The sequence below is a fragment of the Drosophila willistoni genome, unplaced genomic scaffold, assembly GCF_018902025.1.
Source record: "Drosophila willistoni isolate 14030-0811.24 unplaced genomic scaffold, UCI_dwil_1.1 Seg159, whole genome shotgun sequence".
Lineage (NCBI taxonomy): Eukaryota > Metazoa > Arthropoda > Insecta > Diptera > Drosophilidae > Drosophila > Drosophila willistoni.
Genome location: NW_025814117.1, coordinates 135,817 through 153,441, shown reverse-complemented (window position 1 = coordinate 153,441; position 17,625 = coordinate 135,817). Strand labels below are relative to the sequence as shown.

Genomic DNA, 17,625 nt, shown 5'->3' with positions numbered 1-17,625 from the left:
CACATCTGCCATTGCGCATCGGGCTTGGTGGTCGATGGAAACCACAGATTTGTTCATGTGGATAGCTGGAGAGTATCGGTTGCAGTTTGTGAATTTGAATTTAAATTTGAATTCAAATCCGGAGGAAGAAGAAGCTTCGAAACGGTTGGCCCAGAGGTGCCACCTGCCGATTTATGGCTAGGGGCTCCCCTATGTCTTTCCTCGTTTTCCAACACTGGTACGATCAGCTGATACGTAGCGGTGTGAAGACGAAGAACACGTCGTGCAACAACAAAAGAAAGTGGAGAAAGGTGGATAAAAGTGGATATTTCTCACCCACACCAGCAAAGACAGGAGCAAACGATGAGAGAGGCGGGAAAAAAGCAAAGAGAGGCGATCTGCAGCCTCCCCCCCACCCCTACCGGCTCCAATTGTCCAGCCAAGTGGAGGTTGGCAAACAAGCTTCACGGCCAGCACACAGGCGGCAGAGGAGTTCCCGAGACGAGGTACGTAGACAGTCCTATGGAGGCCCTCCTTGACCCGTCGAAGTTTAAATTTCAGGCCCTCTGGATACACAGAAAACGATCTTGAAAGGGAGCGCCCGCGAGTAAAGGACCGCACCACTTTACCTATGAAAGTGATGAAAGTAATGTGTGTATATGTGTTTTTTTTTTTTTTTTTTTAATTCGTTTATTAAGAAAAGAACAACAATTAGCGATAGATTTAGGTAACAACAAAGAAAGAAGAAAGAAAAGAAGGAAAGTTCAGGAGGATAAGATGCCATCGGGAACCTGCGGGACTGCCGTGGGGTATTGCTTCGCAGGACGATGACGGGCCTATTATGCCCCTCCTGCGTTTCTTAGGCGTTCCAGTCGGCGCAGCGTACCCATGGTATTTGCTGCGTATATGCAGATCGCAGACCACTTCTCCTGGCTCTCAATCATTGCTGGGACCAGGTTCTCAACTGTGGGCGTCCGTCCTAGAATGGCCTCTAGTTCGAGTCTCTCTGCCGAAAATCTTGGACAGCTGAATATAACGTGTTCCGGGTCCTCTATCATGCCATTCCGACAAAGCGTGCATTCGGGGCTACTGTCTTTGCCAAAACGGTGAAGGTATGACCTGAAGCAGCCATGACCGCTCAGAATTTGTGTTAATTCGAATGTTACTTCGCCACTTTGTCTGGAAAGCCAATCCGTTAGGTTAGGGATCAGCCTATGGGTCCATCTTCCCTTTGTAGAAGTGGACCATCTGCGTTGCCACTCCTCCATACTTGCTCGTCTGGCCGCTGCTTTTGCTGCGCTTTTTTCCGCCTGCGTCCATGCCACGGTTTGTCTCCTAATAAATATGAACTTCGCTTCGCGTGCTAGCAGATCGATTGGAGTCATCCCAGCTATAACCAGAGCCGCCTCGTCCGATACAGTTCGGAAGCCACGACAGACCCGAACCGCTGTCAGTCGATATGTAGACTCCATCCCGCGCCGATATGTTGGTTGCTCCATCGCGGATGCCCATACAGGTGCACCATATAGCATGACCGACCTTAGTACCGACGCTAGCAGTAGCCGTTGCATTTGTCTTGGGCCCCTGTTGTTGAGCAGGATGCGATTTATAGCTCGCCCAATGTCCGCAGCTTTTATGTTGGCATGGTCCAAATGCTCTCTAAAGCTGAGTCTGGTGTCCAGCATTACTCCCAGGTATTTTATTGCCCTTACCGATTCAATCGTACAGGTCTCGAGTGAGATTTTCGCTCTTTCAACAGTTTTCCGGCTGCTTATTAGCACAGCCTCTGTTTTGTGGTCTGCAAGTTGAAGTCCTGAGTTGGCGAGCCACTGCTTCACCATTTTCGCCGCCTCTGCAGTTTTCTCCTCTGCTTCGTGGATGTGTTTCGCAACCGAGGTGAGCGCCACATCGTCAGCAAAACCAATGATTTGCGTGCCAGGTGGTAGAGACAGCTGCAAGACCCCATCATACATTATGTTGAACTCCTCCTTGTACCAAGTGTATTTTTGAGCCGCCTTGTGTGCTATATCGCAGTATACGGTTTCTAAAATAGTCTTCCACTAAGATAATTAGATACTCAGGAACTTGAAATGAACTCAAAGCATGTAGAATTTTGCTCCAATTCTCCGAGTTGAACGCATTCTTGACGTCAAGTGTGGTCACCAAACAATATTTTTTACTGCCACCCTTCCACCGTAGTCCCTCGATGGCTTTGCTAGCAACGTCGACTACTGCTGTTAAGGCGTCTATTGTTGACTTAGCCTTTCTGAAACCAAACTGCATCGTGGACAGATCGCCAGACCGTTGGATGGCTGCTTCTACACGGAGCGCTATTAGCTTCTCGAACATCTTGCCTGTCGAGTCCAAGAGGCAGATCGGCCTGTATGCAGATGGGTCTTCTGCTGGCTTGTTTGCCTTTGGGAGTAGCACAAGGTCCTGGAGTTTCCAAATGGTGGGAAACACGCCTTCTGCCAAACATTTGTTGAACACCATTGCGAATTTATCGGGGTGAAGCCGGGCAGCCAATTTAAGTGCCTTATTAGGTATTGAGTCTGGACCAGGGGCCTTGTGGTCGTTCATTCCGACAGCTACTTGAAGTACCTCTTTCGGACTGATGTTGCAAGCATCTGTTGCTACACTGTGTAGGGTCGACCTTGGTTCTACTACTGAAGTGGCTGGGAACAATGTTTCCACTATCAGCTGCATTTGAGATTCGTCTGGTGTGGCTGGCTTGGCAGCTTTGAATTTTCTCATTGCCACTTTATATGCCCGGCCCCAAACGTCATTTTCAGCCGCGTCGCAAAGTTCGAGAAAGCATTTCTTTTTGCTTTCCTTAATAGCATGTCGCAGTTCGCTTCTCCTGCTAAGGAACTCTAGTTGTAGGCTGGTAAAATCCCCTCTGCCGCGCGATCTTTGATACTGGCGTCTGGCTGCAGGCACCGTTTTCTCGCCCCCTCTATGGTCGCATTCCACCAGTAGACTGCTGTCTTCTGTTTGGTGTGGCCCCTACGGGTCACCATACTGGCATCGCAAGCTGATGAAATCGCGTCCACCAGCAGTTTGGCGCAATTGTTTGCGTCACCAGTTAGTTGAGGAAACTGTAATGAAGCATCGAACACAATTGGGTTGAACGTTTCCACCCTGTACATTTTGCAATTATTACGCGCATTTGCGTTATTGGCTGGATTTCTGCCGATTTTGCACATTATGGCCAAGTGATCACTGGCTGTGTAGTGGCTGCAAAGTTTCCATTCGGTTAGCTGGGCCAACTGACTGCTCGCAAATGTCACGTCAATTACAGATCCGTAGCCAGCTCGCTGGAAAGTGTGCTCCGAGCCAGAATTCAGCACTACCAGATCCAGAGCTGCCAATGCCTCCAGCAGAGTGCGGCCTCTGGTATTAGACTGACTGCTGCCCCATTCCGTTGACCAAGAGTTAAAATCACCAGCAATTATGACCTTGGTTTTACCTCTAGCATCCATAGCGAGTTGGTCTACTGCCGATTCAAACTCGTGTAACGAGAGGCTAGGTGCCATGTAGCAGCTGTAGACCCACACGTCTCCGATAAGCGCACGTACGAAGCATTTGGATGATTTAATGTGCTGCAAAGGCGGGCCATTTGCTCCGCAATTCCAGATCGCAGCCTTGTGTGTCGTGTCTGCAGCCCAGGAGTTATTAGACTGCGTCCTGTACGGCTCACTCAGGATAGCCAAATCGATCTCCAATTCTAATATTGACTGCGCAAGTAAGTCCTGCGCCGCCGAGCAGTGATTTAAATTTAATTGTAAAAATTTCATAGATTCTTATTCGAAGCTTGCTCTCCAGTAGTTACCATTGGGCAACGGCGACTACCAGTGTAGTGGCTCGCATCCATGCGTTTTGCGTCTACGCAATTAAAACAAACTGGGTTGTTGTTGCATGTGGCTGCCTTGTGATCAGTCTGGCCGCATCTGAGGCATATGTGTGTATATGTGTATGTGTATGCGTGTGTTGTGTATATGTGTATGTACATAGACAATTATAATAATGTTTAAAATATTGCAGAATTTTGAAACACTCACCAAAAAAAAAAAAAAATAATAGTACAGATGAATGTACCTTTTCGGCTGGCATATAAGCTTTCTCTGAAACTTGGCTTAATTCCTCTGTTTTGGATAATGAAATTCTCTCTAATAACTTTATTTCTTATAGGCTTGATCGTGTTGGTCGTCGTGGCGGTGGAGTGAGTACTCATTGCTGTCAACTCGAATCTGTGTTCAAGTGTTGTGCCGATTGATCGGCCCTTAGGTGTTAAGTTTATTTGCATCGAAGTTACATCTTCAAACTTTAGCCTATATATCTCTTGTTCATATATTCCTCCAGCTTCTGATATCATGATCTACATGCATCATGCTGATTGTTGTGAAGAAATGACAATAGCGTTAGAATTTAAATTCAAATTGAAATGTAATTTGATAGTGTTAGACTACACATAATTTAGCTATAAGAACATATGATTGTTAGTGTTGTAAGACACAGTGTTGGAAGACACTAGAAGGGCTAGTGTACAAAAACGGTCACTTGATATTGAGCCGTGGAGAGAAAAGCGTGAGTAAAATTCGCTATTAGTTTTTAAGTTGATTTAATTTGTAATATTTCTTAGGAAATAAAACTCTCTATCACACTCTCTACTCATCAACTCCTCAACAACTTGGATGAAGTTGGAACCAGGGGCGTTTGGAGGGGGTCAGAAGTTATTATAAGCCAAGGGGTCCACGGCGCGTGGGTCGAGTCAACAATTTTTATTTCGCGGTTCAGTTGGTTTCGCGGGACAATCCACCTTTGGACAAAGGCGAGGATGCTTCTAAAGAGGCTTGGATTGATGAATTGAATGTTTATGAGAAGCACAAGGTAAGTGCCTATTAGATTGTTGATTTGGAGGGATTTTCTGTCGGATGGTGGTAACTAGAAAAATGGCGGCAAACACGGCGTCAGGTTTAATCGACCCGATGGTTGATGAACAAAATGGCGCTGTTATGGCGGATAGCGCTGCGGGCAGCAGTAATAGGGACAATGAGGCGCCGCTGAAAAGCTCGAACGAGATGACTTTAATGTTGAGCACTATGGCAGACATGATGAAACAAATGCAACAATTTCAGTTAGAGGCGACACGTACAAACGTGGTTCAAATGCAGGCATTTCAAGCGGAAATGGTCAGGATGAACGAACTACAAATGCAGACAATTCAGGCTGGAATCGAGAGAACGGGCTTACTGGTTGGTAGGGCATTTGAACATCAGCAGGCTAGAGCGGCATCCCGTGGGATGAGGTACAGTCGGAGGAAGTTCGGGCGAACTTTTGTATGCCGACAGGAAGTACAGCGGCCAGCAACGACAGCGAGTTGATGGCACGAGCAGAACCGCCTAGAAAGTTGTATGATCTTCCGTCTTCGATGGTACACCGGAATCATGGCCAATGTTCAAGGAGGCATTTGATATGACAACAGTGGAGTACGGTTATAATAACCGACAGAATTTATTGCGCCTACAAAAGGCGATTGTAGGCCGGGCTAGGAAGTAGTTGAATGTCTACTTATTCACAGTCAGAATGTGCCTGACGTGATGGAAACTTTAAAGGACCGATTCGGAAGACCTGAACAACTGGTAAAGAGTCAAATTAATAATGTGAGATCATTTCCAAACATTTCAGAAGATAAACTAGAAAACTTGGTTGAGTTTGCTACGAAGGTGAGGAACCTGTCAGCTTTTTTGGATGCGGCCAATGCACGTCATCACATGTCAAATCCAACACTAATGGACATTCTTATTGGAAAGCTACCGGTGCAGCAAAGGCTCAGCTGGTCAAACTATGTTATGTCGTTAAATCGCGAAGCGACAATCAAGGACTTGAGCGAATGGTTACAGACAATGGCGAAAGTTGTATATGGGGCCTGTCTTAGTACTTCGGAATCAACGTCCAAAATAAAGAAGGAAAGAACAAGAATGTTTCATGCAGATCAGAGACATCAAACATCGGATTATATGGAAGCAAGATGCATTATGTGTAACGGAAGTCACTGGCTGAGGAAGTGCAATGGGTTCGCAAACTTGAATCACGATGAGAAATGGCAGTTTGTACGGAAAAAGGGCTTGTGTTTTAATTGCTTGCGTGAAGGCCATTGCAGCGACAAGTGCAAAGTTCAAGTTAAATGCGAAGTGCCAAACTGCAACAGACGCCACAATACATTGCTGCATATGGAGAAAGAACCGATTGTCGTAGTAAAACCCAGCAGTTCCAAAGAGTTTTCTGGCACTGCAACAGAGAGCAAAGGCTCAACGCTTCTGTTCAAGATACTACCGGTACGGCTACATGCCAAGGGTCACACAGTGGAATGTTTTGCTTTCCTTGACGAAGGGTCTGCTGTTTCTCTGATGAATGAGAGCTTGGCTGCTGCGCTCCATTTAAAAGGCCCAAAGGAAGATCTGACATTACAATGGTTTGGCAATAAGCAGGTAACCGAAAGCACAAGCCGATTCGATGTGGGCATATCGGGAACAAATGGCTACACAATTTATGATCTAAAGGGCGTTCGAACAGTCAAAAACCTAAAGTTGCCCAAACAAACAATAAATAGAAAGGACTTGTATTTTAAAAATCGACATATCGAGAACATACCATTGCAGTCGTATAGCAATGTAGAACCTGAGTTGTTGATTGGTCTTGACAATGTGCACCTAGGCATACCCAGAAAGGTGAAGTCGTCAGGCTGGAATGGACCAGCTGTGGTAAAGACTAAACTAGGTTGGGTGGTATATGGTAAGATCGATAACCATCCTAATGCTGGTCCGAATGGAATGTACGTCATAAACGATCGCTCTGACATAGAGGAACTCGTTCGCAATTATATAGCTGATGCTGAAATGGATGTAAGAGATGTGAAGAATCAGCATCAAGGGCAAGAGCTTGAAAGATCAAATATGCTACTGGAAAAGACAACAAGACGTATGGACAATCGTTTTGAGACTGGATTGTTATGGAAAACGGACGATTTCAACATTCCCGATAGCAAAGAAATGGTAATTAAAAGACAATTATCTTTGGAAAAGAAGTTTAACAGGGACCCTGAATACCGGAAGCAGTATTGCAAACTGATGTTGGAATACGAGCAAAAGGGATATATTCGGTTGATTCAGGAGTCAGAACAGAACAAAAGCCTGGATAAGGCATGGTACCTGCCACACTTTGGAGTCGTCAATCCACATAAACCCGGGAAAATTAGAATCGTATTCGATGCTGCAGCGGAAGTCGACGGTGTGTCGCTGAATGCACTGCTGATGAGAGGGCCCGACCAATGCCAACCATTAAGTTACGTACTTATGAAATTTAGACAAAGGTCCGTAGGTATTTGCGCAGACATAGAAGAAATGTTTCATCGCGTCTTGATACGCAAAGATGACCGATGGGCTCAACGCATTCTATGGAGAAAGGATGAAACTGATGAGTTTAAGGCATATGAGATGATGGTAATGACGTTTGGAGCGAAATGCTCACCCGCATCAGCGCAGTTTGTTAAGAATAAGAATGCATCGGAATACAAGGACTTGTTTCCACAGGCGGCTGATGCTATTGTGAGGAATCATTATGTTGATGATTTCGTCCACTCATATGGCAACGAAACAGAAGCAATAAGAGTTACGGAACAGGTGATACAGATACACCGAAAGGGGGGATTTGAGTTGAAGAAATTTGTATCTAACTCTAAAGTCTGCAATGATAAGTTTGGTGAAGGTAGCATGGATGATGTTCTGAGCCTCGATAAAGATGGGGCATTGTATAGTCAGAAGGTACTTGGTATGCATTGGTATACGGCAGAGGATAAATTTGGGTTCATACTTTCGTTTAATAAAATCGATAAATCTCTGTTCTCTGATGAAAGAATTCCAACAAAGCGGGAAGTACTACGGATCGTTATGTCAATCTTCGATCCCTTCGGAATATTAGTCGAGTACTCGTTGATGGCAAAACTCCTCCTTCAGTCTATTTGGAGGAAAAAGATAGAATGGGATCAATCCATAAATCAAGAAGAGTACATCGAATGGAAAAGATGGCTTCGTTTTGTTAATGAAATAGCTTTAATAAGGTTCCAAGATGGTATGGCACAACTTTTAGTAATGAGTGTGTAGAGTTACACATATTTGCAGATGCGAGCGAGATGGCGTATGCAGCAGTGGGCTATTGGCGAGTTGAAGATGCTGAAGGATGGAAAGTGTCTTTTATAATGGGAAAGACAAAATGCGCACCGATGAAACTGTCTACTGTGCCAAGACTGGAGTTGCAGGCTGCGGTTATGGCGACTAGGCTCAGAAATTCGATATTGGAGGGACATGATATTCAACCAAAACGAGTTTGTATGTGGTCGGACTCATCAACTGTTTTAGCATGGATCCGTTCAGATCAGAGAAAGTACAAGCCATACGTCGCCCATCGAGTGAACGAAATTCTAGAAAGCTCTCGCGTCGAAGAATGGAATTGGGTTGCCGGCAAGGACAATCCAGCGGATTTTGGCACGAAGATTAAAAGAGACAGCAGACAGTCACTATGGGTAACCGGGCCAGATTTTTTATTGGATGATCTTGAGGAATCACCACAGCAGAGCAAGGGTAATTTTAGTACTGACATGGAGCTGCGCCCAAAATTCTGTATGGTCACCACGAAGCAAACGGATGATCTCTTTGGAAGATTCTCATCGTACACGAGACTCGTACGGATTCTGGCTTGGGTGCTACGATTTAGAAGAAAAGAAGTTCGTGAAAATTACCTGATATGCTCAGAGATAGACTATGCTGAAGTAGTTCTGTTCAGAAGTGTACAAAAGAGTTCTTATCCAGATGAGTATAGTGAGCTCGCCAGGGGTAAACTCATTGACAAGGGAAGTAGTCTTCTAAAACTAACACCGGAGATAGATAATGATGGCTTGTTACGTGTAGGCGGACGCATAGATAAAGCTTGTGCCGTTGATATGGACACTAGACGCCCAATAATTCTGCCACAAGGAAGCCACGTGACGAAACTGCTAATCACACATTATCACAACAAATGGAAGCATCAAAATGAAAATACGATCATCGCTGAAATACGTCGGAAGTTTTGGATTCCTCACCTACGCCAAGAGGTACGTCGGACGTCACGAACATGCTTCATATGCCGTATGGAGAGAGCTCGCCCAGCACCACCCTTGATGGGACAACTGCCCTCGGATAGAGTTACTCCTTTTGTTCGTCCATTTTCTTACACTGGAATTGACTACATGGGGCCGTTTGCAGTGGTTAGGGGAAGAGGAACGACGAGGGAGAAGCGATGGATATGCATTTTTACTTGTTTGACTGTACGCGCCATACATTTGGAATTGGCTAGGGACTTGACGGCCGACACTTGCCTTAAAGTCATTCATAACTTCATGAGGCGGCGTGGAGTCCCAATAAGAATCAGGTCTGATAACGGAACAAACCTAGTGGGAGCCGAGCGAATATTAAGACAAGAATTGTATAAGAAAGTAGCTGCCGGGCTCGCAATTGAAAAAATCGAGTGGCTTTTTAACTGCCCATTGAATCCACATGCAGGCGGATGTTGGGAACGTTTAGTTCGAAGTGTAAAACGAGCTATGGGACACGTGCTACTACAAGGAAATTTAAAGGAGGATACCCTCTACAGCTTGATGTGCGAAGCTGAAAATATTGTTAATTCACGGCCTTTGACGCACATTGCCATAGATAGTCCGACAGGGGATCCTATAACTCCGAATCACTTTCTTTTAGGTACAGCCAACTCCACTCAGACTCCGCATCCGCAAGAAGAGGATTATCACCCTACCATGAAGGATTTGCGGATTAAACAACAGATGACTCATTCGTTTTGGCGCAAGTGGGTAAACGAATACCTGCCTGATTTGTGTCGCCGCACCAGTGGTATCATTCGGTACACCCGCTAGCTCTGGGAGATATCGTCCTTATTTGCGACAGCTCACAGCATCGAGTTAACTGGCAGAAGGGCAGAATCATCGAGGTGACAACCGGACGAGATGGCCAAGTACGATCTGCGAAAGTGAAGACCAGCACTGGAGAGTTTCGTCGACCGGCATGCATGTTAGCCAAACTGGATTTTGGTGAATCTAAGATGGACTAGATTCACGGTGGCGGGGATGTTGTGAAGAAATGACAATAGCGTTAGAATTTAAATTCAAATTGAAATGTAATTTGATAGTGTTAGACTACACATAATTTAGCTATAAGAACATATGATTGTTAGTGTTGTAAGACACAGTGTTGGAAGACACTAGAAGGGCTAGTGTACAAAAACGGTCACTTGATATTGAGCCGTGGAGAGAAAAGCGTGAGTAAAATTCGCTATTAGTTTTTAAGTTGATTTAATTTGTAATATTTCTTAGGAAATAAAACTCTCTATCACACTCTCTACTCATCAACTCCTCAACAACTTGGATGAAGTTGGAACCAGGGGCGTTTGGAGGGGGTCAGAAGTTATTATAAGCCAAGGGGTCCACGGCGCGTGGGTCGAGTCAACACTGATGCTTTTTGAAATATTTTTAGTCGTCTTAAAGATCGTGATTTTCTTATAGTTTTAGGTGATTTCAACTTGCCTAATATTTCTTGGCTTGTTGATGATAATCTATCTTTCTTAATTCCTTCATCTCAACATGTTTTTCTTGATAGCCTACTTAAATGTCCGCTATATTAGTTGAATTCTCTCCTTAACTCTTCTAAAAGAGCCCTTGATCTTCTTTTTGTCTCTGATCCCACTGTTAGTGCTGTATAACGAACACAGCCCCTAGTGGAACCTGAAGATCCTAATCACCCTACCATTGAAGTTACTATTTCTTACAATTCCGTTACTAATTCATTTAATAACATTTCAAAGTCTCGTCGTAGATGTTTTCGTAAAACAAATTTCAATCTTCTTAACAGCCTTATTTTCTCTTTTGATTGGTCATTTCTATTTGAGTGCTGCGATATAGATTGTGCAGTAAAGTTTTTCTACTCTGCTCTTAATTCTCTAATTGATAACTGCGTTCCTTATGTGAATGTCTCTACCGTCTCCAGCGCGCCAGTCTTTTTCACACGTAGGCTCTCCAAACTCCGTAACATTAAAGCGAGATATTTTAAAAGATTTAAAATAATTGGTTCGCGACTTGACTATGCAAATTATTGTATAGCCAAATCTCAATTTTGTCTTTTAAATACTCAATGCTACAATAATTATATCGTTCGCTGTAAGGTTGAGTTTTATAAGAATCCCAAAAGATTTTACAACTTTGTTAATTCCAAAAGACGCTCTAATGTACTACCTTCCACCTTCAGACTTAAGACTGCTAATAATGATTCAGATATTGCAGATCTGTTTGCTAAATTCTTTCAGTCGACTTATTCTACTACTGTTTCGGATCCCACACCCTATCCCTCATTTAAATTGTATGTTTTTTCCTAGTACTACTGAAGACTGTATTATCTCTAGCTTGTCATCTATGACGTCTTCCTTCGTTCCTGGGCCTGATAATATACCTAGTCGCATCCTTAAAAAGTGTTCAATTTCCCTATCTAAGCCTTTATCTCGGTTATTCTTTATATCGAGTGAGACTTGTAGCTTTCCTGCTATTTGGAAGGAGTCTTTTATTATTCCGCTTTTTAATAGGGGTAGCAAATCGGATGTTTCTAACTACCGTGGCATTGCCAAACTTTCGGCATACCTAAGCTGTTTGAGAAAATTATTACGTCTTCCCTTTAACACCTATCCAGATCCACTATTTCTCCTTGTCAGCATAACTTCAGGTCGTTCGTCGCTTACTAACCTTTTAGAATTGACTACCCTTGTACACGATGGCTTCCGTAAAAAGTGTCAAACTGATGTTATTTATACTGACTTTAGTAAGGCTTTCGATACGCCTGATCATTCTATGCTTCTCGCGAAACTTAACATAATGGGTTTTTCCCCGAAACTAATGGCTTGTTTAAAGTCGTATCTTATTGGCAGAACCCAAAAGGTGGCTTTTCGTTCCTCGATATCTAAAACTGTACGAGTTACGTCTGGTGTACCCTAAGGCAGTCATCTGGGCCCAATGTTATTTACATTGTTTATAAATGATTTGCCTTTGGCCTTGGCTCATTCATGCGTGCTCATGTTTGCGGATGACGTCAAGATTTGTTATTCCTATAATGATCCTTCTTTCCAACAGTACTTGCACTCAGATCTCGATGCGTTCTGTGATTGGTGCCACGTTAATAAATTACACCTTAATGCCTCTAAGTGTTCTTTTATGACTTTCAGTCGTTTGTCTCCGTTCCTAGCTCATTACTCTGTTAAGTCTGTTCTGTTAGATTGTGTACCATCGTTCAAAGACTTAGGCGTTATGTTTGACCCAAAACTTTCATTTAATGTTGGTCATTAAACGTTCGGCCAAAGAATTTGATGATCCCTATGTAACAAAGGTTTTATACACTTCGTTAATTCGCCCTTCTCTAGAATATTGCTCGCCAGTATGAAACCCGCAATATGATGTTCACCAGCGCAGTATTGAATCGATACAGAAGCAATTCCTTAAGTTCGCGTTACGCGGTCTTAATTGGAAGCCGAGTCTTCGCCTACCTTCTTTTTCTGACAGACTTTTTATACCATACACCCATAGGGTGAAATGGTATATTAAAGTCGCCAAAATGTATGTAACAGGCAGAAGGAAGCATCTCCGACCCCACAAAGTATATATATTCTTGATCAGGATCAACAACCGAGTCGATCTAGCCATGTCCGTCCGTCCGTCCGTCTGTCCGTCTGTCCGTATGAACACCTAGATCTCGGAGACTGTAAGAGCTGAGAGAGACTGGTATGTAGACTCGTGTAGTATGTAGAGTGATCAAGTTTATTTCAAATTTTCGCCACGCCCCTTTCCGCCCCCGCAATTTAAAAAAAGCGTTTATCTCAAAAACTATTCCGGCTAGAGACACCATATTTGGTATGTATATTTGCTTAATAAATTCACACATTTTGTATGTATAAAAATTTTGCCACGCCCTTCTCCGCCCCCGTAATTTGAAAAACTTGATTATCTCCCGTATTTTTTTACCTTATGCAATCAAATTTGGCACACTTAAATTTAATACTAATATCTAGCAAACTACCAAATTTGATCAAAATCGGACAAAAAACAGTCGAGTTATGCATATAAACGTTTTTCCATAAGGCCGGAGTTGGCCGTTGGCTGGTGGGGGCGCTAGGGTGCTCGTATGATTGAGTGAGCGAGATACTAAGATATGCTTGTAAGAAGCATGTGAAAATGCATTTGTTTAATAAAGTTGAAATATTTGCTTTACTGGTGTATGGTATACCTAAGTCGGCGAGACGACTTACTTCATTCTTATTAATCTTCCTTCACTTTACAACCGTAGGCTCGTTTTTGGCATTCTCTTTCTCCATAAACTTGTCAACGGCGAAGTCATTTCTACTAACTTACTAGATACGCTATATTTTTGTGTTCCCTCACGTCGGACCAGAAACTTTTTTCCTATTCATCTTAGTAGACGTCTGACTAACTACTCTCTTAACGAACCTTTTCGTGTTCTTTGCCAATCTTTTAACAACCTTTCTCACCTAATTTCTCCTCATCTTTCTGTAACTTCTCTTCGCGCTATACTTTTTAATCATCTACAGCGAAACCACTGAAAATAGTCTGGACTTGGATTGGCTGCAACTCATCCCTGACCACATTGGCTGTGAATCATGGCATAGCTGGCACCTTGTGCAAATAAAACACCTCCACCGGGTCGGGGATGTTTAGTTGTGTATAAAGCTAAGCTACCTTCTTCAATTAATTACTATCTGTCTTTAGCTTAAACTTTTTCGTCGACTGCTGTGTTAGTTGACGTAAATAAATAAATAAAATAAAATGTGTACGTGTGTGTGTATGTATGTATGTATATATATGTGTACATATGTATATATATGTATGTATAGTTGTATATATATGTATGTGTATGTACATATATGTATGGGTATGTATGTACCCTTCAGTACCAAATTGTCGCCGTTGACAATGTCGCCCAATTGTCCGAGCCACCGAAGTCGGCAGAGAAAAATTCTGCCAGCGCTTTTCATGCTGAGGTTAGCCGACGGCACCCGAACGAAATAATTTCGTTATCAAAACCCAATCGGCTGCCGAAAAAAAAATTGCCTGAAAAAAATGAATATTTCTCATTCGAGGCTGTGTTGTTGTTTTTTACTTTCTTTTGTATTTCTGTTCGCTTTGCCGTGTACTTTTCGTTTTTCTGAGCACGCAGTGAAAATATATTGTTTTCTAATTGATTTTTGATATAAATAAAGGTAAGTGCTTTTTAAATATTATCTAAGTATATATTAACACATATAGTGAATAGTAATTTTGTTGGCAAAGTATTTTTTTTACTTTGAAATCCAACACTATGTGTTATTATAGTTTAATAAATAAGCAAAAATTAATAGCATTATTTATAATTGAATGCAAATCAAAAGAGTGAGAAAATATGAGAACAGAGAGTGAAAGGAAAAACAAATATTTTGCCAACAAAGTTAAATGCGAGTTCGATCCCGGGCTGTGCCAAAAGAATAATTTTTTTTATTATTTTGTAATAACTTAATTTTTTTTCTCAAATAAAAAAAAAAAAAAACATTAGCTGATTTAGATTTAGCGACATTTGTCCCTCCAGTCGCCGGGCTGTCTATTAGTCGCTCTGGTCGCCGGGACTAGAGACAAAAGCGACAAAGCGGCGACACAATGCTTGTTTGTCCCGGCGTTCGGCAAGACATTTGGACATTTGTCTTGGCGACTGGAACGACAACTGTCGCTAGGTTGTCGTTCCGGTCTTGAAAGCTAGGACATGCAATGTTAAATGTCGCCGCATTTTTAATGGGAGTGTCGCCAGTTTGTCCCCGGGGAATCCCCGGCGACCGGTACTGAAGGGTATATATATGTGCCTATATGTATGTGTGCATGCATGTGTATGTGTGTATGTATGTGTGTGTGGGTATTAGATATATGTACATGTATATAAATAAATATAATAATGTTTAAAACATTGCAGAATTTAGAAACACTCACGTCGACAAATCACGTCAACATAAATGCCAAAAAAATCTACATTCTAAGCAGTCACAAAAAGAACATCTGCCAGACGAAAGGCAAGACTCATTTGTAAAGATCTATTCATTCACCCAACGAAGTAGCAATGAATTCTGGAAACGCCTCAGTGTCACTTCCCACAACTATATCGACTCCAAACGTTAGCAGCATAGCCAAGAACCCAACATCTTTAAATCCAACTGACATCCTTGCCTTTATCAAGGAGCTACCTACTTTTTACGGCATCCCTAATAAACTGCAAGGCTTCAGTGTCAATGTGGAAGAAGTCATCGCATTGATCAGAGGAACTGACCAGACACCATACAGCTCCCTTCTGTTAAGAGCCATCAGGAATAAAATCGTAGGTAGAGCTAATGACGTCTTAAAACTATCCAATACTGCACTCATTTGGGATGACATCAAGGCTAATCTCATCCAACATTATGGTAGCTAGAAAACCGAAGGTATGCTTATTCGCGATTTACAAAACTTTCCCGATAGCTTGTCATTAGGTCAACTATTTTAAAGTATTTTGAAAATAAGATCACAACTGACAGACATTTTACGAAACACAAACCAACTCTCAACTGACAAACCAAAATTATACGTCGAGATATGCTTGAATACCTTTTTAATTAATCTACGAGAACCCCTTAAAACTTTAATAAAATCAAAAAATCCACAAAATATCAAGGAGGCCTATGCACATTGCTGTGTCGAAAAGACCTTGTATTCGCAAAAACCAAATACTAGCCAGAATTTTCGAGCACAGGTAACACCATACTTACGCCCCCAAAACATAACAGACAATGTATAAGAGATTTCAGAAGGACTGAATAGGGATTCCGGGCGAAGGAAAAAACCCAATCTTCATTCGTTGAATTCAAAATATAAACTGATTTTATTTACAAAAGTACGGAGGAGGAAATCTTAGGCTCTAGGAGGTAACAATTGTTCTTAAGGAGATCTTATTCTAATATGAGTCACACCCACGTATTCGGGGGTTGAAAAATTATTATTATTTTGGGCACGGCGTCGGCCACTTGACATCCTGCCGTTGTGATCGTTTTGGGTTAGTTTACAATTAGAAGTGTTTTTCCCACAACGCGTAAGGCTGATTGTAATTCTAGTCATATGCTATGTTAATTGTTTTGTGACACAAGTACATTTGTATTACATTTTCTTTAATGCATCTGATTTGGTGAAGCCGCTTCAGATGAACACGATGTTTTTTCTTAAACAAGGACTATACAATTCAGTTAACGGATATGGCAAGATGGTGTTCGTAAATAATTCACTCGAAGATCAGCAATTATATTTAGAACAGCCATTAGAAACCATCCCCTATGCTCAAAATCACTATATTGGAAAATATAATATAAATTCGGACAATCAAAGTCTGTCCACATGTCCACAAATACGTTACCAAATTAAAAACCGATCACCTAAGCTCCGAAGAAAAATTGCATTAATGCAACTCTGTTACTTGCTACAGACCTTTTTTATAACGACAATCAAAAACTAACATTTACCAGCGATATTAAACATTATATACGCACAACTGACGACACGCCAATTTTTGTTAAATCATATCGATACCCCTACGCCTTAAAGAAAGAAGTAAAATACCAAATAGACTCAATGCTAAAGCAAAGCATAATTAAAAACAGTTATTCGCCTTGAAGCGCCCCTGTTTGGGTAGTTCCAAAAAAATCGAATTCCCCCGAAACGCAGAAATTGAGATTAGTTTTAGATTATCGTAAACTTAACGAAAAAACAATTTCAGACCGTTATCCAATTCCAAATATATATGAGTTTTTAGACCAACTTGGTAAATCTAATTACTTCTCAACTCTTGATTTAGCTAGTGGATTTCACCAGATTGATTCACCAGGACCAAAACAGCTTTTACAGCCGAAGGTGGCCACTTTGAAAATTATCTGAAAGCAAGAAACCTATTTCTTACGCAAGTCGCACATTATCTGATGAAGAAACCCGTTATTCAGCTACAGAAAAAGAAATGCTTGCAGTCCATTGGGCAGCAAAACACTTCAGACCCTACTTATTCAGAAAAAACATTTATTTTAGTTTCAGACCACAAACCATTAACATGTAACACAGGACCATTTTCCACCAACGACAAGGTCGCCCGTTGGAAACTACAATTACTAGAATACGAATACGAATTTCAATACAAAAAAGGTTCTCAGAACGTAGTTGCAGACGGGTCGTATCCGACCCGAAGCAAATATTAACGTTAACAATATAGATGTGGAAAATTTTTCAAATAACAAAGTTACACCTTCTCTGTATAATCTTTCAACAAGCATAATAATTGTCGACAAACCACTTAACGATTTTAATTTGCAGATTGTTTTAGCTGAAGGTTCTCCTGCTTCTTACCAGGTTTCTACTCCCTTTAAAAACAAGTTAAGGCGACAGACACTCTAAAAAAAATTTTAAAGCTTAACAGGACATTAGCAATTTACACATCAGACAGTATTTTTCAC

The 17,625-nt window shown here is 42.0% G+C and overlaps 1 protein-coding gene across 1 annotated transcript; it reads left to right on the top strand.

The window, feature by feature from the left end:
- Window positions 1-4,931: 4,931 nt before the first annotated feature.
- On the top strand, window positions 4,932-10,140 carry LOC124460917. Its single transcript, XM_047012513.1, has 5 exons — window positions 4,932-5,287; window positions 5,561-7,809; window positions 8,412-9,095; window positions 9,774-9,879; window positions 9,978-10,140. Exons 1-5 carry the CDS (start codon window positions 4,932-4,934, stop codon window positions 10,138-10,140), a joined length of 3,558 nt encoding a protein of 1,185 aa, XP_046868469.1.
- Window positions 10,141-17,625: the final 7,485 nt, after the last annotated feature.

Bases quoted from the DNA above. Each gene is read 5' to 3' on its own strand.
- LOC124460917 (XM_047012513.1), top strand. From the start codon at position 4,932: ATGGCGGCAAACACGGCGTCAGGTTTAATCGACCCGATGGTTGATGAA. The intron at 5,288-5,560 runs GTACAGTCGGAG...ACTTATTCACAG, and splicing joins GCGGCATCCCGTGGGATGAG to TCAGAATGTGCCTGACGTGA. The intron at 9,880-9,977 runs GTGGGTAAACGA...TATTTGCGACAG, and splicing joins ACTCATTCGTTTTGGCGCAA to CTCACAGCATCGAGTTAACT.